The 20,891-nt window shown below is 38.3% G+C and overlaps 1 protein-coding gene and 1 pseudogene across 2 annotated transcripts in view; one reads left to right on the top strand and one right to left on the bottom strand.

Annotated features, from left to right (window-relative positions):
• STK31 (serine/threonine kinase 31) overlaps positions 1-12,631 on the bottom strand; it is an 86,394-nt gene extending 73,763 nt beyond the window's left edge. For both annotated transcript variants that reach the window (XM_035020753.1, XM_035020754.1), the window contains exons 1-4: positions 12,582-12,631; positions 11,006-11,052; positions 10,867-10,919; positions 2,229-2,327 (exon numbers count right to left, since the gene is read on the bottom strand). In XM_035020753.1, coding sequence (XP_034876644.1) covers positions 2,229-2,327; positions 10,867-10,919; positions 11,006-11,052; positions 12,582-12,631 — 249 coding nt within the window. The remainder of the gene's footprint in view (positions 1-2,228; positions 2,328-10,866; positions 10,920-11,005; positions 11,053-12,581) is intronic.
• Positions 12,632-20,364: 7,733 nt separating this feature from the next.
• LOC118021352 lies at positions 20,365-20,759 on the top strand (annotated as a pseudogene).
• Positions 20,760-20,891: the final 132 nt, after the last annotated feature.

The raw sequence follows: 20,891 nt of genomic DNA, 5'->3' as shown, positions 1-20,891 counted from the left end.
AAATAAATAAATAAATAAATAAATAAATAAATAAATAAATAAATAAAACACAGTCATAACCAAATATTCACTCCCATTGTCCCTGGTTCCAATCTGTTCTCTCACAGCTCCACTATTTATAGCCCATGACCTGCCTACATGATGAGAGGAAGAGAACCAGTCAATCACTATGGAAAATTTATAAAGTATAATCCATTCATAAGTAACCAGAGGTGGCTGAGTAATCATTTATAATAAGAAATCCATTATTTAAACTAGTTTGAATTTTTTGTAAAGCAAGTATTTTGCATTCAACAGAGGAAAAGTGGTTATGTCTTAATTTGTAACACTACTAAACACAGTTATAGGCTACAAAGATGCTTTAAAAAAAAAAACCTAAAAATTTACAAATTACGCTCCCTTATCCATTCTAATGTTCAGCTACATTCTTTCCTTCTAATTTCTTTTTACATATTTTTATATATACCATTGGGGTTTTAATTATTTTAAAATAAAAATAGAAGGAAATTATTAAAAGAAAATCAAAGTACATCAAAAAGGATAAACGATAAGACTTCCTTCCCAACACTCAACATGGACTGCTGAAAATAATTTTACATTTACACTAATTTTACATATATGCTAAGATATATTTGTTTTTTATTTACACAAATGGGGTCATCTTACATACACTATTTTAACCACCTAATTCCATATCAAAATATAAAACCTAGCCCTCTCATTTAAATAACCAGAGCTGGGGCGCCTGAATGGGTTGAGCATCTGCCTTCTGCTCAGGTCATGATCCTGGGGTCCTGGGATAGAGCCCCACGTGGGGGGGGGGGTCTCTGCTCAGCGGGGGAGCTGCTTCTCCCTCTCCCTCTACCCCTTCCCAGCTCTTGCTCACACGCTCTTTCTCTCTCTCTCTCTCTCTCAAATAAATAAATAAATCTTTTAAAAATAAATAAATAACCAGAGCTTTGAGCTGGGTAATGCAAACAAGGCATTCATGGCACAAAATTTAAGGAGGCACTCACTCTTGCCTTAGAGTGCCTCCTTAAATTTTAATTTTAATTTAAATGCCTCCTCATCACTCTCATACTTTGCTGGTAAGAATGAAAACTGGTTCAATACTTTGCCAAACTATTTGGCCAGTATCTACCCAAGTAAAACATGCCTACTGTATGACTTAGCAATTCTACTCCTAGATATATACTCAAAAGAATTAAGTTAATACATCCAACAAAAGCCTATGTAAGTATTTCATAGTAGCTTAATTCACAGCAGCCAAAACTGCAAACAATCCAAATGCCTATCAAAGGACAATAAATTGTGGTGTATTTACACAATGAAATCTGCATAGCTTAAAAAAGAACAAACTACCAATACACAAGTACGCACGATAATATGGAAGAATCTCAGAAATTCTGTTGGAACTAAAGAAACCAGATATACACCATGAGAGACGATGGACTCTGAAAAACAAACTGAGGGTTCTAGAGGGGAGGGGGGTTGGAGGATGGGTTAGCCTGGTGATGGGTATTGAGGAGGGCACATTCTGCATGGAGCACTGGGTGTTATGCACAAACAATGAATCATGGAACACTTCATCTAAAACTAATGATGTAATGTATGGAGATTAACATAAGAATAAAAAAAAAAAAAACCAGATATACACAAAAGAGTAAATACTGTATGATTTAAGAACAAGCAAATGAATCTATGGTGACAGAAGTCATAATAATAATTAACTCTTGTTAGAGGGACTACTGTCCAAGAATTGACTGAGAAAAGACCTGCAGGCATTTTTCAGGAAGATGGAACTGTATCTTGATCTGGCTGGTGATTATATAGATGCAAACATACGTAAAAATTCATGAAGCTGTACAGCTAAGACATGAACACATTACTGTATTTAAGTTATACCTCAATTTAAAAAAAAGAGAAAAAGATCATCAAACTCTTCTCCATAAAGATTACTTTTACAGATTTTTTTTGTCAATCGGTATCAAAGGCAAGGATTCTATCTTGTTCACCACTATATTATCAGTGCTTACGACAGTACCTGGTACATAGCATATAGTCCGTAAGTATTTCTGAAAGAATAAATTTACTATAACTACAGTTTACATAAGGTCTAAAAATCTGCCTCTTCTTTTCAAATACATCAAAAATTCCAACAATTATAAAATCTAAGACATAAAGCTATCAAGAGAGATGGAATAATTATATCCAAGAATATGGCTCACCTTCTTTGGATCAAGATTCCCAAAAACTGAATTGGCATGGGGACAAACTTCAGATAATGAACAACCAATCTTCATAATGTCCTTATTCCTACTCATACTCTAGAAGAAAGAATAGCTACATTTTAAGATTCAGTAAATTATTATTTGACAGTGTTATATAATTGAGAGTTCTTTTTTTTTCTTTAAGATTTATTTATTTATTTGACACAGAGAGAGAGAGAGAGTGAGAGAGTGAGCACAAGCAGGGGGGAGCGGCAGGCAGGCAGAGGGAGAGGGAGAAGCAGGCTCCCTGCCAAGCAAGGAGCCTGATGCGGGGCTCAATCCCAGGACCCTGGGATCATGACCTGAGCCAAAGGCAGTGGCTTAACCAACTGAGCCACCCAGGTGCCCCTATAATTGAGAGTTCTATTAGACTAATACTTAAAAGATTTCGGAGCTTTAGCAATTAAATCAAATTCTTACAGCAGTATTTTTCATAATCCAAATGAGTTCTTTATAAGAAATGGTTCTAGGTATAGAAAATTTTTACTTTGCAGTGAGTTCAAATTACTTGGAATTCAAACTAAGACACCAAATACTATTAAATCATAAGAGGAGGTAACTTTAAACAACTACCTCTGGATTGTACTTTAGATCAAATTCTAATTGCTCAAAATGGACAGCATATTTTAGTCAAATGACATGAGTCTTCTCATATACTTGTTATCGTATAAAGGAAACATGTAAAAAAATTCAAAATGTATATAATCCTCTATACACAAATTCTGCAATCTAGTTAAATAAAATCATTTCTCATGGATGTGGGCTAACAATTTGAAACTCCTTTAGGTGTACACTAGGATTGAACAAATAAGTAAATATACCACAGATAATGAAAGCCGGGAGGAAGAAATTACAATCAAGGGGGAAAGGCTAGTTATGAGCCTATACCGTTAGATCAGAATTGGAAGGTATTCGTATGAATTCATAGTATGCGTGTATGTGTGTGTATACATGTTTGTGTCATATATATGCATATATGAAAGGAAGACACACAAAAATATAGATGTATATATGTGTAAGTTTTTATACATATATATTTCCCAGCTCAGACTGCTGAGAGGGCCTAAAAGCAATGACACTCCAGGACCAATAAGAACACTCAGTGTCCAGATCTTGATTTCTAAAACACCATTCTCCAATAAAAGGAATCAGAGTTCCTTGGAGAGTGGTAGATTTCAGGACTAGGACAGGGAAATAAAAGATGATCCTGGAACTTCTGGTGGTGCCAGAAAGTAAAGAAATGTTCAAAAATGAAATGGGGACATGTTTAAAGGGTGCAGCAGCCAATGTGAACAATCTCTTGATACCCAAAGCTAGAACAATTCAAACAACAAAACAGTGGTAGTATTGGATTATAACCCATGGAATAAATGGCCATGAGTCTATACTAATTTTAATAATTGAATAAATGAGTGGAGAAGATACAGCTCTTCCTTACAGAAGAATTCCAACTAACAAATGCAGAAGGAATGAGAGAAACAGAAAATAATTAGGCAAAGACCATAGTAATAAATAATAAAATTTGTGGATAAAAAGTTGAAGGAAAACAAGATTAGATAATCTCAATGTATCTCCCTCTAAAGCATTTATTAACTACAAAAGAACAGTAACTTTCAAGTGAAGAAACCCAGCAGTGAGCACCTTAAGCAAGTGGAGCAAGCTCAACATCATCAATAATGATGTATCAATATCATGAATCCCCAATATGATACACTAACAAGGACACAGTATCACTTCTGTAGTATTACTGCTAATCTATTTATGAAAAACCATCAAACAGATCTAAACTGAGGGATATTCTATAAAATAACTGACCAATACTCATCAAAAATGTCAGTCATGAAAGACAAGGATAAATAAAAGAACTATCAAAAGCTGGAGGGGACTAAAAATACATGACAACTAAATACAATGTGGGATCCTGGAACAGAAAAAAGGCAATGAAAAAACAGCTGAAATCTGAATAAGGGCTGAGTTAATAGCACGATACCAATGTTAATTTCCTGGCTTTCATAACTGTATTACGGTTATGTAAAATGTCATCAGTAAGGGAAGCTAGATGAAGAATATAAAGAAAGACTGTACTAACAAAACGACTCACACGTGAAAAAATTCTCAACATCACTTGGCATCAGGGAAATACAAATCAAAACCACAATGAGATACCATCTCACACCAGAGTGGCAAAAATTAACAACTCAGGAAACAACAAATGTTGGCAAGGGTGCAGACAAATGGGAACCCTCTTACACTGTTGGTGGGAATGCAAACTGGTATAGCCCACTCTGGAAAACAGTATGGAGGTTCCTCAAAAAGTTCCTCGTGCTATTAACTCAGCCCTTCATGATCCAGCAATTGCACTATGAGGTATTTACCCAAAGGATACAAAAATACAGATTTAAAGGGGCACATGCACCCCAATGTTTATAGCAGCAATGTCACAAAAGCCAAAGTATGGAAGGAGCCCAGATGTCCATCAACAGATGAATGGATAAAGGTGATATACATATACATACATATATATATATGTACACCCATATATATGCATGTACATACATACACACACACACACACTGGAATATTACTCAGCCATCAAAAAATGAAATCTTGCCATTTGCAATGACGTGGATGGAACTAGAAGGTATTATGCTAAGCAAAATAAGTCAGAGAAAGACAAATACCATATGATTTCACTCATATGTGGAATTTAAGAAACAAAACAGATGAACATAGGGGAAGGGAAGGAAAAATACAATAAGATAAAAACAGAGAGGGAGGCAAACCATAAGAGGCTCTTAATCACAGGAAACAAACTGAGGGTTGCTGGGGGGAAATGGGATGGGGTAACTGGGTGATGGGCATTAAGGAGGGCACATGAAGTAATAAGCACTGGGTATTATAGAAGACTGATGAATCAATGAACTCTACCTCTGAAACTAGTAATACACTATATGTTAACTAAATTGAATTTAAATTAAAAAATTTTTAAAAAGACTGTACTAATTTTACGAACATCCTGTAAGTCTAAAGTTATCCCAAAATAATATATATATGTTCTTTAAAAAATATATCAGCAAAATATTCAGTAAGGCTAGAAAGAACATGATTATCTCTGATGACTGAAAAGAAACTCTGAAAGAGCCATTCCAAAGATGTCATGATAAGTATCAGTATCACCATAGAGTAAAAAAGGGAACTGAATTTAAACTGATCCAAAACACATTACAAGCAGCCTTTGTGAATAAAACCCCAGAATTAACTCTCTCAAGTTCAGAATACACCAAAATATTCTGCATAATTAGATCTTATAGCTATCTGGACTAAAATAAATGGAAGCTCTTTCTTTCAAATAAAGGTGAAGGTCAAACACTTAGGATTCCTTCAGCTGCTACTCATCCCACTGGGCCTACCAAAAATTCTGCAGTGTACTCATATAAGTGGCTTATAGGGCAGAAATCCAGTGGCAGAAAAGCAGAGAATATACATGAGCAGATCTTCATCTTGATCTGCCTCCACATATTGGTAAATCTCTATTTATTCTTTATTTATAGCTATTCCAACTCCAATCAAATTTTACAATTTGTGTATCTGCCTTTGGCTCAGGTCATGATCCCAGGGTCCTGGGATGGAGCCCCATTCCGTCGGGCTCCCTGCTCAGTGGAGAGCCTGCTTCTCCCTCTGCTGCTCCCCCAGCTTGTGCTCTCTCCCTCCCTCTCTCTCAAGTACATAAAAAAATTTTACAATTTGCTTCTTGAAATAATCATTCATTTCATGTGAATGCCACTAGTAGTTTTAACCCTTAATCTCATCCATTTATAACATGTTTCCTAACTTCTTAAAATGTTTAAATTTCTACAAGTCCTCAACTTCGTGGCTGAAATAAGAGGTTGGCAAATTTTGGCCTCTGCCACTTGATTTGGTAAATAAAGTTTTTTTTTTTATTCTTATGTTAATCCCCATACATTACATCATTAGTTTTAGATGAAGTGTTCCATGATTCATTGTTTGTGCATAACACCCAGTGCTCCATGCAGAATGTGCCCTCAATACCCACCACCAGGCTAACCCATCCTCCCACCCCCCTCCCCTCTAGAACCCTGTTTGTTTTTCAGAGTCCATCGTCTCTCATGGTTCGTCTACCCCTCTGATTTCCCCCGCTTCATACTTCCCCTCCTGCTACCTTCTTCTTCTTCTTTTTCTTTTTTCTTAACATAGATTGCATTATTCGTTTCAGAGGTACAGATCTGAGATTCAACAGTCTTGCACAATTCACAGCGCTTACCACAGCACATACCCTCCCCAGTGTCTATCACCCAGTCACCCCATCCCTCCCACCCCACCCCCCACTCCAACAACACTCAGTTTGTTTCCTGCGATTAAGAATTCCTCATATCAGTGAGATCATATGATACATGTCTTTTTCTGTTTGACTTATTTCACTCAACATAATACCCTCCAGTTCCATCCACGTCGTTGCAAATGGCAAGATCTCATTCCTTTTGATGGCTGCATAATATTCCATTGTATATATATACCACCTCTTCTTTATCCATTCATCTGTCAATGGACACCTTGGCTCTTTCCACAGTTTGGCTATTGTGGACATTGCTGCTATAAACATCGGGGTGCACGTACCCCTTCGGATCCCTACTTTTGTATCTTTGGGGTAAATACCCAGTAGTGCAATTGCTGGATCATATGGTAGCTCTATTTTCAACTTTTTGAGGAACCTCCATACAGTTTTCCGGAGTGGCTGCACCAGCTTGCATTCCCACCAACAGTGTAGGAGGGTTCCCCTTTCTCCGCATCCCCGCCAACATCTGTTGTTTCCTGACTTGTTAATTTTAGCCATTCTGACTGGTGTGAGGTGGTATCTCATTGAGGTTTTGATTTGGATTTCCCTGATGCTGAGCGATATTGAGCACTTTTTCATGTGTCTATTGGCCATTTGGATGTCTTCTTTGGAAAAATGTCTGTTCATGTCTTCTGCCCAGGTAAATAAAGTTTTAATGGATCACAGCTCCATCTATTTGTTTACGTACTATCTATGGATGCCTTTGCACTACAACAGCAGAGTTGACAGAGTTGAATAGTTGCTATAGACTATATGGCCCACTATCCTTAAAATATTTACTATCTAATCTTTTACAGGAAAAGTTTGCTAACTCCTGGTTTAAATAATAGCTCCAAATTCAATCAACAGCTTCACATAGCAGTCAGCTGAAATCAAAGTTTATAGCTGCACTGACCAATTACAACAGCCAATACCCACTTTAAATAGAGCTGGTCTGATTTGAGATATATAAGTCTAAAACACATACCAGACTTCAAAACATAATATGAAAAAGGAAAATTAAACATCTATAAATATATCTGTGCTGACTACATTTTGAAATATTTCAGATATACTGAGTTAAATAAAATATATTTAATAAAACTGATTTCACCTATTTCTTTTTACTTTTTTATGTGTCTGCTAAATTTCAAATTACTTATGTGGCTCACGTATTTCTACTGAACAGTGATGATCTAGAAAAATTTTTTTTGTAAGAGATAGGGGAGGGTTAGAGATTTCTTTTTTTTTTTTAACTTTGGTATTTTTTTTTTTTTAAGATTTTATTTACTTATTTGAGAGAGAGAGAGAGAGAGAGAAGGGTCAGAGGGAGAAGCAGATGCCCCGCTGAGCAGGGAGCCTGATGCGGAACTCAATCCTGGGACTCTGGGATCCTGACATGAGCCGAAGGCAGTCACTTAACCGACTGAGCCACCCAGGTACCCTTAGAGAATTTTTTTTTTAAGATTTTATTTATTTATCTGAGAGAGAGAGCGTGCGCAAAAGCAAGGGGAGCAGAAGAGGGAGAGGGAGAAGCAGGCTCCTCACTGAGCAGAGAGGCTGATGCGGGGCTTGATCCCAGAACCCCAGGATCATGACCTGAGCCACCCAGACACCCCTTGAGAATCTTAAGCAGGCTCTACACCCAGCATGGAACCCAATGCGGGGCTAGATTTCACAACGCCGAAACCAAGAGTCCACGCTAAACCGACTGAGTGGCCCAGGTGCCCCTAGAAAATCTTATTTAAGCTATGAGCTTAAACATATTGATCATCTAACCTGGGACACAGTTGCTATTAATACAGTGACAATAGGCAGAGAATATGTGCACACCCTTTAGAAAATATCTGCATAAGCAGAGACATATTTACCACAAGTTTTCTATGAGTATCAGCCTTCTACGGTGTTTTCTATATAGAAGTAAAAACTCTGGGTTAATCATATTCTTCTACAAGTTTTCTTCTCACAAACTCTATTTCCCATATTGTCAAATCATTCCACCCCACAAGAGTTCTTATACCACAGGAAGTATAAACAAATGTCATTCCCTTCCCTCCCACATAATATGTAGTTCACAAAATTAAAAATTAGTGAGTAATTGTATGCATTAGAGGGATTCACCTTCTTAAATTCTGGAACATAAGCATTTTGGTGCTTTGCTTTATATTTAAAACTAAGCAAAGTTATCTGACTTGAAGTCTGACAGTAGGAAATTATAAATGTTCCACTAGTGCTTCCAATTTTATGATGAAAAAGCTTCTGTATCTCAAACTCAAAATTAAGCCATTAAAAAAAAGACATTTGAAAACATAGTATCTTTTAAGAAACAATATTATAAAAGACCCCTAGATGGGGCTGTAACTTCACAAATACAAGTACCTTGGCATATTCAATAATTTATGCAGCCTAGATTATTGGTATTAAATTGAGTGTAATTCTGAAACCACAATTATAATCTTGCTTTCTTTTTTAAGTCAGTGTATTATGAGTACACTACTCGTAACTCAGGTAGTAAGTCTCAGCTGTGGCCATTTGTCTTCTAATAATGTCTTGTGTTAAATAATACTAAGAACAATTAGGCACTCTTATATGGAACCAGAAAAGATCCCAAATAGCCAAAGGAATGTTGAAAAAGAAAACCAAAGCTGGTGGTATCACAATCCTGGACTCTAAACTCTATTACAAAGCTGTAATCATCAAGACAGTATGGTACTGGCACAGAAACAGACACATAGATCAATGGAACAGAATAGAGAGCCCAGAAATGGACCCTCAACTCTATGGTCAACTAATCTTCGACAAAGCAGGGAAGAATATCCAACAGAAAAAGACAGTCTCTTCAACAAATGGTGTTGGGAAAACTGGACAGTCACATGCAGAAGAATGAAACTGGACCACTTTCTTACATCATATATGAAAATAAACTCAAAAGGGATGAAAGACCTAAATGTGAGACCGGAATCCATCAAAATCCTAGAGGAAAATACAGGCAGCAACCTCTTTGACCTCGGCCACAGCAACTTCTTCCTAGAAACATCACTAAAGGCAAGGGAAACAAAGGCAAAAATGAACTATTGGGACTTCATCAAGATAAAAAGCTTTTGCACAGCAAAGGAAACAGCCAACAAAACCAAAAGACAACTGACAGAATGTGAGAAGATATTTGCAAATGACATTATCAAAGGGCTAGTATCCAAAATCTATAAAGAACTTATCAAACTCAACACCCAAGGAATAATCCAATCAAGAAATGGGCAGAAGACATGAACAGACATTTCTCCAAAGAAGACATCCAAATGGCCAACAGACACATGAAAAAGAGCTCAATATCGCTCGGCATCAGGGAAATCCAAATCAAAACCTCAATGAGATACCACCTCACACCAGTCAGAATGGCTAAAATTAACAAGTCAGGAAATGACAGATGTTGGCAAGGATGTGGAGAAAGGAGAACCCTCCTACACTTCTGGTGGGAATGCAAGCTGGTGCAGCCACTCCGGAAAACAGTATGGAGGGTCCTCAAAAAGTTGAAAACAGAGCTACCCTATGACCCAGCAATTGCACAACTGGGTATTTACCCCAAAGATACAAATGTGGTGATCCAAAGGGGCACTTGCACCCCAGTGTTTATAGCAGCAATGTCCACAATAGCCAAACTATGGAAAAAGCCCAGATGTCCATCAACAGATGAATGGATAAAGAAGATGTGGTGTATATATATACAATGGAATACTACGCAGCCACAAAAAAAATTAAATCTTGCCATTTGCAACGACATGTATGGAACTAGAGGGTATTATGCTAAGCGAAATAAGTCAGTCAGAGAAAGACAATTATCATATGATCTCACTGATATGCCGAATTTAAGAAACAAGGCAGAGGATCATAGGGGAAGAGAGGAAAAAATGAAACAAGACAAAACCAAAGAGGGAGACAAACTGTAAGAGACTCTTAATCTTAGGAAACAAACTAAGGGTTGCTGGAAGGGAGGGAGTGGAGGGACGGGATGGCTAGGTGATGGACATTGGGGAGGGTATGTGTTGTGGTAAAAGCTGGGTGTTGTGTAAGACTGATGAATCACAGACCTGTACCCCTGAAGCAAATAATACATGTTAATTTTAAAACTTAAAAAAAAGAATAAGTAGGCACTGAGAATGACAAGGGTATCTATATTCTGGGGTTTTTATTTTTGTTGGGCAGGACCTGGATTAGTGGAGGAAGGGGAGGAAGTAGAGGGAGGAGGAAATCAACCAGGCTATTTACCTGGGCCCAAAATGTTACTGCATCTTCCACATGACTTCCAACCACATCTTCAACTAAAACCAAATCAAAATGCAATGAAAATTAGAAATTAATCAAGATCATGTAGCTCTTACATCCAAAAATAATTTTGTGTCAGTACCTTTATTGTAATGCGTATCTTCATCCATCTGGACAATTCCTGAAAAACTAAAACAATTCAATACCTTGAATTAAGTTCAATAATCTCTCCATTCACAGTGAATAAAGACTATATAATGTTCGAATTCCTACAAGTATGTTTTGTTCCTAAATAACCAAATTTCAAACTCTATCAAAAATGACCTCAGAGATCTTCTTCAATAATTCATTCAAATAAAATAATTCAAATAAAATTTGAATATACTATATTCTGCAATTTCATCATATACAACCTATCTTTACAATTCTCTCTTCAGCCAAGCTTTTACAAATTTACACTGTAGTGGATATCCAGGCATATTGTGATCAGTTACATAAATCAATACTTCAGAACAATGTGCATATTCTTTAAAAATAATTGATGCCCTCCCAAAAGGAGAGGACTTCTACAATTCAAACAAAAAGAAACACTGCAAATATATAGAGAACAAATGCTTCAGACTGGTAATCAATTTTATTTAAAAGGTACAGTGGTGTCTACTTTTGAAAATACCCTGCAATCAAAGGCTGCAAAATGAATCAAATTTTGCCCATTACATCAAAACTAATTTTCATTACATAATATACTTTCCAACTCCAAAATGTTTCAAAATAAATGGTGACTAGTTTATGATTTTATCATTAATACACTAAAATACTGCACTTTACGTGCCTAAGTGTTAGTTCTTTGAAGGAAACTGAAAATACAGACTTTTTAAGAGCTTTAAAAGTTAAGAACAGTGCTACACCAAAGTTTCAAATGCCCGCTCAACTATGGAAAGAGAAAAATTAACTGTCACGGAAAAAAAAGTCAAAGAAAAATTTTTTTATTCTGATTTTTGTTACACCTTAAAAAGTTTTTTTCACATACATTAAGCACCATGAGTATATCTTCAAAACAAGTATCGTTCCTCCACTAATGGTTAAAAAAAAAAAATTTTTTTTTTTTAGTTGAGCAAAAAGTTGTAATACCAAGTTGGAATCTGCTTGGAGAGACTACATTTCTCTGGACGCCATTGCCTTAAATTTAGTAAAACTGAAAATGTCTGGAAATCCCAAGAAACTATAGTTTCATCTCAAAACCTTATTTTAAAAGTGGTCAGAAAGACTTTACCCACGATAATTATGAAGAAACTGATGCAGCACCTGCTTCCCGCAAAATTGGATTACCAGATGGCACTTCCAAAACTCCAATTCATGGCAAGAATTTGGAACGAGTGAGTCCAGGTCGCTCCTCGACCCATTTTATGAGGGATTTTGAAGTTTAAGTGGCACAGAATTTGCGGGAAGAGAGAATTCCACCCCACTACGGGCCCGAGACCCCATCTCCACTGAGAACACTCAGGCCGGAGCTATCTGCAAGCCGGTTTCGCCTCCCAGCACCACAACTCAAAAGCTGGGCTACCAGTCACCCTCAGAAGTAGGCGGGCGATTCCAAGGCTGAGGAAGGCCAGGAAATGGGCCTCGCCCCATACTTGGGAGACTTAAACGGCAACCGTGGGTAAAAGACGGTACTCGAAGCGGCCGCCATCGAACCTACCAAAATGACTACTACTGACCTCACACTTTCCGCCACAGAAGTTCTAGAAAAGTGCCCTCGGCCCCACATACTGGGCCCTCAGCCCTCCGCCTGCCACCGCAGCTAGCCGTCAGCCCCCTGCCGCGCACGTGCAAAGACCTACCGCGCGCGCAGAGGCCGCTCAGGGGCTGCGCTGCGCTTGCGCGCACGGCGCTGCGCCATCACCCAGGCTTGCTGGGAGCCGCCGCTTCGTTCCCGTGGTCACAAAGCCTGGGGCCCTGGGCGGGGGCGCGGCGGGGCGGGGCGCGCTGGGCGGGGCCACGCACGTGGAGAGCTTTGCACAGAGTCTGCGCAGGCCAGGGACTTCTGGGCCTCTTCGCACCTCGCGAGCTGGCTTGATGGCAGCTTTAATTTACAAGGCTTCAAATTATGACGGAAGATAGTGGTTTGGATTTTATAGTCTTTACTAATTTGCTCACGCTGATTTCGATTTTAAAAGAGCCGAATTAGAAGTATCCCCAACACTCGTTTTACAAGATGGAAAGTGAGTTCAGTAAATGAAAATGTAATTTTTAGATTAGTAGCTTTACAAGCATTTCTCAGCCCAACCTTGGCATCAGAGCCTTCTCGTGTTGCAGTTTTTTCACGACACTAAGGGACAAAAAGTAATATAGCTTAGCTGTGCAGTTATATGCAGATCTTATACTTTGTGGCAAACCTTGCACAACAGTTGAAAATTATCTCCGTTAATTTTTAGCAGCTTGAAAAAAAATTTTTTTAGCAGCTTGATTAAGTTATGATTGACATGCAATAAACTGCAGGTACTAACATTGCATAATTTGATAAGTGAACATATGTATACATCCTCACAAGGTAACAATCATTTCCTTCACACACCCCCCAAAGTTTCCTCATGCCCCTGCAAAATACTTGGCTTCCCCCACCTACCCCATATGACAAGTTCTGCTTTCTGTCACCCTAAAGTTTGAATTTTCTAAAATTTGATGTTAATGATACCATGCTGCAAGTACATTCTGATTTCTTTCATCAGTGTTGATTCATCCATTTTGTCATGTGTATCAACAGTTTATTGCTCATTATTGCTGATTATTGCTCATTGCTCATCATTGCATGAATATAACACAATTTATCTACCTTTTGATTAGACATTTTTTTAACTTTTTTTTTTTTTTTAGGTAGGCTCTATGCCCATCGTGGAGCCCAAAATCAGACTTGAACTCACGACCCTGAAATCAAGAGCTGAGATCAAGGGTTAGACAGTTAAGGGACTGAGCTGTCCAGGTGCCCCTTGGTAGACACTTAGATTGTTTCCAGTTTGGGATTGTTTCAAATAAAGCTGCTATGAACAATCATGTGCAAATCTTTGTATGGGCATAGGCTTTCATTTCTCCTGGGTTAATACCTAGGAGTAGAATGGTGGAGTGATATTGTTATGTGTTCAAATTTTTAAGAAACTGGTAGACAGGGTTGTGAGTTCAAATCCCACATTGGGTTCCACACTGGGTGTGGAGCCTACTTAAAAAAAAAAAAAAAGAAAGAAAGAAAAGAGAAAGAAAAGAAACTGCTAGGCTGTTTTTACAAAGTAGATTTACTATTTTATATGTGCACATATAAAAGTTTAAGAGTTTTTAAGAGTTCTAGTGGCTCCATATCCTCATCATCATTTTATATGTTCATTGTTTTTAAGCTCAGACATTTATGTACAATGGAATCTCCTTGTAGTTTTAGTTTGTATTTCTCTGTTAACTAAAAATGTTGACCATCTTTTAGTGTTTATTTTCCACCCGTACATCTTCTTAGATAAATTGTCTGTTCAAACTTGTTCCCATTTTTTAAATGAACTATTTTCTTACTAAGTTTTGCAGTTCGTTATACTGTGGATATAACTCCTTCAAATTTGCAAATATTTTCTCCCAGTTTGTAGCTTATCTGTTCGTTCTCTGAAAATGGTATTTCAAAGAGCAGAAGTTCTTAATTTTTATGAAGTCCAATTTATAAGTTTTGTCTTTTATGGATCATGCTTATGTGTTGTATTTAAGAAATCACCAGAGGGGTGCCTGGGTGGCTCAGTTGGTTAAGTGACTGCCTTTGGCTCAGGTCATGATCCTGGAGTCCTGGGATCGATTCCCACATCAGGCTCCCGGCTCAGTGGGGAGCCTGCTTCTCCCTTGGACCCTCTCCCCTCTCATGCTGCTTCTCACTCTCTCTCTCAAATAAGTGAATAGAATCTTTAAAAAAAAAAAAAAGAAAGAAAGAAGAAATCACCAGCTAACCCAATTCACAAACGTTTTCTATATTTCCTTCTAGAAGTTTTATATGTTTAATTTAGGCTTTGTTTAGATCCATAATCCTTTTTGAGTTCACTTTTGTATAAGATGCAAAGCATGAATCAAAGTGTATATTTTTGCATTTGGACGGCTAGTTTTCCCAGCACCATTTGTTGAAAATGCTATTATTTTTCCATTGAATTGCCTTGACATCAGTGTCAAATATCAATTGACTGTATTTGTGTAGGACTATTTCTGGATTCTCTATTCTATTACACTGATCTATTTGCTTTCTTTAATCTTTCTTTAACCACATCATCTTGATTTCTGTAGTTTTATAATAAGTCTTAAAGATAGGTACTGAAAGACTTCCAATCTTATTCTTTTTCAAAGTTGTTTTAGCTTTGCAATTCTGTTTGAATTTTAGAATTCACTTGTCATTGTCTACATACACACATGAAGTCTGCTGAGTTTATTGGAATTACATTGAATCTATACATCTGTTTGAAAATTGACATCTTAACAATATTGAGTCTTATGATCTATGAACATTGTATATATCCCCATTTATTTAGATATTCCTTTATTTCTCTGAGCATGTTTTGTATTTTTCAATATAAAAGTTTTGTACATCTTTTGTCTAATTTACCCCTCAGGATTTTTTATGTTATTGTAAATGGTATTATTTTCTTAATTTCAATTTCTAGTTGTTTTGTTGTGAGTATACAGAAATATAATTTTTGTATATTGATCTTATTTTCTGCATCCTTGCTAAATTCACTTATTATTTCTAGTGAGTTTCTTTTTTTTTTTTTTTTAAGATTTTATTTATTTATTTGACAGAGACACAGTGAGAGAAGGAACACAAGCAGGGGGAGTGGGAGAGGGAGAAGCAGGCTTCCCACTGAGCAGGGAGCCTGATGCGGGGTTCGATCCCAGGAACCTGAGATCATGACCTGAGCCGAAGGCAGACGCGTAACGACTGAGCCACCCAGGTGCCCCGAGTTTCTTTTTTAATATATTTAATAGGATTATCTACATATATGATGTCATATGCAAATAAAGACTTTTACTTTTTTCTTTTCCAATCTGGGTATCTTTTATTTCTTTTATCTTTCTTTACTGCAGTGGCTAGAACCTCCAGTAGGTTGAATAGAAGTGCTGAGAGCAGTCATCCTTGCCAAGTTCCTAATCTTAGGAGGAAAGCATTTGGCTTTCGGCGTTAGATATGATTTAACTGTGGGTTTTTAGTAAATACCCTTTATCAGATTGAAGAAATTACCTTAATTCTTAGTTTGCTGAGAGTTTTTATCTTGAATGTGTGTTAAATTTTGTCAAATACTCATACACCTATTGAAGTGATCATGTAGTTCTTTTTAGTTGGTTAATATGATGAATTCCGTTAATTTTCAAATGTTAAGCCAAACTTCTATTCCTTGGATAACACCCACTCGATCATGATGTATTTCCTCTTTACATACTCTTGTATTATATTTGCTAAAATTGTTAAGAATGTTTGCATCTATGTTTGAGAGCAATTAATCTGAAACTTTCTTTTCTTGTTATGTCTTCGTCTGGTTTTCATATCTGAGTAATGCTGCCCACATAGAGTAAGTTGTAAAGAATTCCCAACTTCAATTTTCTGGAAAAGGCTATATAGAATTAGTAATCTTTAATCCTTAAATATTTGGTAAAATTTTTTTTTTAAAGATTTTATTTATTTGACAGAGAGAGACACAGCGAGAGAGGGAACACAAGCAGGGGAAGTGAGAGAGGCAGAAGCAGGCTTCCCGCGGAGCAGGGAGCCCGATGCGGGGCTCGATCCCAGGACCCCAGGATCACGACCTGAGCCGAAGGCAGACGCTTAACGACTGAGCCACCCAGGTGCCCCAATATTTGGTAAAATTTACAGTGCAGCCATTTGGGCCTGGAATTTTCTTTGTGGGAAAGTTATTATGTACAAATTAGTTTCTTTAATTGATATATGGGATAATAGTATACAATACAGTAATCAGGTTATCTGTTTATTATTGAATGAGCTTAAGTTTTTGTATTTCAAGAAAATTTATCTATTTCCGTCTAAGTTGTAAAATTCATTGGCATGAAGTTATTTATAACATTCCCTTATTATCCATTTAATATCTGTAGAATATGTAGTGATGTCATCACTCTCATTCCTAACATTGATTATTTGTGTGTTCTCTTTCTATCCTTTGCTGATCAGTCTAGCTGTTACCAATTTACTGGTCTTCTCAAAAAACCAGTGTTTTGTTTTATTCATTTTCTCTATTGCATTTCTGTTCTCTATTTCTGCTCTGGTCTTTACTATTTCCTTTTTCTTATTTATTTTATTTGCCCTTCTTTCTCTGGTTCCTTAAGGTGAAAACTGGGGTCACTTATTTGTGATCTTTCTTTTCTGATATAGGCATTTGGTGCTATAAATTTCCCTCTATGTACTGTTTTAGCTGAATCCCACAAATATTGTTGTGTTTTCTTTTCATTTAGTTAAAAGTACTTTGATTCCTTTATTTTTTTTTTCTTTGACCCATGGATTATTTAGATATGTATTATATAACTTTGCAATTTTTGGAGATTTCCCAGATATCTGTTATTGATCTCTAATTTAATTCCATTGTGGTCAGAGGACATCATGATCTGAATCATCTTAAAAGTACTGAGACGGGCGCCTGGGTGGCTCAGTTGGTTAAGCGACTGCCTTCGGCTCAGGTCATGATCCCGGAGTCCGGGGATCGAGTCCCACATCGGGCTCCCTGCTCGGCGGGGAGTCTGCTTCTCCCTCTAACCCTACCCCTTCTTGCGCTCTCTCTCTCTAATAAATAAATTTTTAAAAAAAGTACTGAGACTTGTTTTGTGACCTAGAATATGGTCAGTCTTAGTAAATGTTACCTGTGCATTTAAAAAAAAAAAGAATGGGTATTCGATTATTGGGTTGAGTGTCCTATAAATGTCAATTACACAAAGTTGGTTAATAGTTGTTCAAGTCTTCTAGAGCCTCACTGACTTTGGGCCTACATAACACTTTGGTCAAGGGAGGCCCCTGGGTCATTAACTCTGACCCAAGCCTGCAACATCTGAGAAGTATCTGGGGCATGAAGCAAGAGCTATCAATGTAAGTCCAAGGATTCTATCAGCTTCTAAGTATATCTATCCCAATTATGTATATTTAGTTACTTCACAAATAAAGAGTGGGGCCACACCCATTATACCCACTGGGATGGACTTTGGTCCATTTATCACTGGGCTTGCATAAAACCAGAGGACCACAATTGTGTTTTGGGTCCTTTGGGATCCATATTAGCTCAGACCTTATATCCAGAAGTCCTTGGTTGCAAAATCTGAGTATTCTTCTTTCTCCACTGCATAGTTACCCTGGTAAATGGCTGCTCCTTTGGGGAAGGATCAAGGTGATGTTTATCATATACACTTGAGGACCCTTCCTCAAGGGATTCTGAGCTTTCCCTTCCATCAGTGCCTGAGATCTGAAAACTAGTTGCTAGTAGTTATACAAGTGGATATACAAGTCAAGTAGCATCCTAATCAGCTGTCCTTCTGTCTTGCCCTTTGGAACATCATGATCTTAAACTCCTTCACAGATCCATGCCTTGGTACCCATTAATTATGTTCACTGGGCATCTCACAGTTAGGTTCCACAACGTGGCCTTCCACCTTTCTGCATCCCATCATCTACACTGATATCAAAGAGCCCAGGATCATGGCAGCATCTGCTACCATCAATTCGAGCCTGTAGAGGTCAGCCACAGGCACGCTTCTCAAAGTTGCCAGTTCACTCTTCACCATTACATTGTTTATTGCCTTACTTATGTCATCTGAGCCTTCCCAGGAAAAACACTCAAGTGGTAGCTTCTCAGGTTTCAAACAACAAATCCACTCTAACACTGCAACTTCCCTGAGCTTTATGACCCCTTCTTCAATACCATGCCAAATAAATTCTAGCATTTCCACCATATCTTCTAGATGCCATCCTAGTAGTATGTTAGGACCAAATCCAGATATCTAAGGTATTAAAACCCAAGTCAGGAGTTTAAGTGCTACCATATTACTCTCTCCTATCAGGCCTTATATTCCATCCCCCTCCAACACCCTTGAGACCTACTCCCATGCATGTTTCCTGGGTTCCTGCCAATACATTTTGACCAGAACCTGCAGTTCATTCAGACTGTAACTTATCCTCCTATAGAAAGGACTGTATTTCCCCACTTAGGGTATGCTGAGACCGGATCCCAGTCTTCGGTATGGAGTTAAGGAGAGGTAGCAGGGGTGAGTCTTGAGGAGGACAAGTATCATCTTACAATGCAAGTGCCCCAGATAAATTCTTTGCAGGGTCTCCAAGCAAGTGAAGGCTGCTCTCCATCAGTGAAGTGGAGGAGGGGAGACCATTTCTGTGGCTCAGAGCATCAAGGAAACATGAGGGTTCAAGATTCTGAGGCTCACCGACACAAATGTTCCCATCCTATGATTCAACATTACAGTCTTTTCCTGTCAGCACGCTGACTGTTGGAAGAGATAATCGAGGCTGCGTCTTCAATTTCCTTTGCACCCTTGCCACCTTTACTATATGGACTGGACTGTCAGCACATATTGCCAGCATTGACGAGGCAATTTTCCTTAAAAGGTGCTATAGAGGCAGTCTGGCTTTCACAGCATGGCTGGACCTAAACAGCTAACAGGAACCTATGTCATTTTCTTTTTTCAAGGTTGTTAAAGCAGTTAACAATAACTAACCAACACTTTCATCTTTATAATTTCCATTAGTCCCATTCCACCGTAATGCCACAGCTACTATATAATCTAATACTTCACCTTCCGCCCGCACTCTACCCAAATCCAGTACAGTAACCGTGACCCATCCACATGACAGGAGTTATCACTATGCCATTTACCACTAGCTGTGGTCTTTATTGTCATCTGTCCAGTGAATGATCCAGTCACAGAATCGCATCCAGAGGGTTTGCTTCCTAAGGCCATTCCTGGTACCCATCTTGGCCTGGGTTTACCCACCACCCAAAAGCAAAGCCTAAGACAAATACTCACATACAGGTATTTATTTGAGAAGTAATCTGAGAGAACCTGAGGGATCAGAAAGGGAGAAATTAGTGAAAGCTAACGTGGTAAGAATGTATTACAAAGTTGGCCACTGCTATGGGTGACTGGTACTCAATCCCAGGGGATTTTCTGAGGAAACTTATGAAAGGCATCTCAGAATTCTCCTCCTAGCAGATGGGAGAGAGAGCATTTACCCATAAGTCAAGGGTGGTCCCAAGGTCATTAACTCCCCCATATCTTTCATACATCTGTGATGCAGAAAGGCTGCAGTAGGCATCCCAAGCCACACCGTCAGAGGATCCCTGGAGAAAAAAAAGCAAGGGAATCATGAAATGTTCTCAAGATGAAATGCCATCAAATGGCTTCCATGAGAAGCTGTCAGAAGCCTGCCTGGGGCTTTCCCTCTCCCACAATACCTCGCACTCTTCCTTTCCAACCAGGGCCCGGCAGAATGGCTCCCGCAAAGAAGGGTGGCGATAAGAAGGGCCGTTCTGCCATCAACGAGGTAGTGACCAGAGAATACACCATCAACACTCACAAGCGCATCCATGGAGTGGGTTTCAAGAAGCGTGCCCCTCGGGCACTCGAAGAGATCCGGAAATTTGCCATGAAGGAGATGGGAACTCCAGATGTGCGCTTTGACACCAGGCTCAACAAAGCTGTCTGGGCCAAAGGAATAAGGAATGTTCCATACCGTATCTGTGTGCGGTTGTCCAGAAAACGTAACGAGGATCAAGATTCACCACTGGTTACCTACGTACCTGTCACCACTTTCTACACACTGGTTACCTACGTACCTGTCACCACTTTCAAAAATCTAGACAGTTAATGTGGATGAGAACTAATCACTGATTGTCAAATAAAGGTATAAAACTGAAAAAAAAAAGAAGCCTGCCTGGAAGTGTTTCACAGCAGTCCTGGAGTAAGAGGTGGGCCAAGAGGTGGCACACAAGAAGTTCAATACAGTTACATACAAT

The sequence above is a fragment of the Mirounga leonina genome, unplaced genomic scaffold, assembly GCF_011800145.1.
Source record: "Mirounga leonina isolate KUSES-001 unplaced genomic scaffold, KU_Mleo_1.0 Mir_174, whole genome shotgun sequence".
Taxonomy (NCBI): Eukaryota; Metazoa; Chordata; class Mammalia; order Carnivora; family Phocidae; genus Mirounga; species Mirounga leonina.
This window is presented reverse-complemented; position numbering and strand designations above follow the sequence as displayed.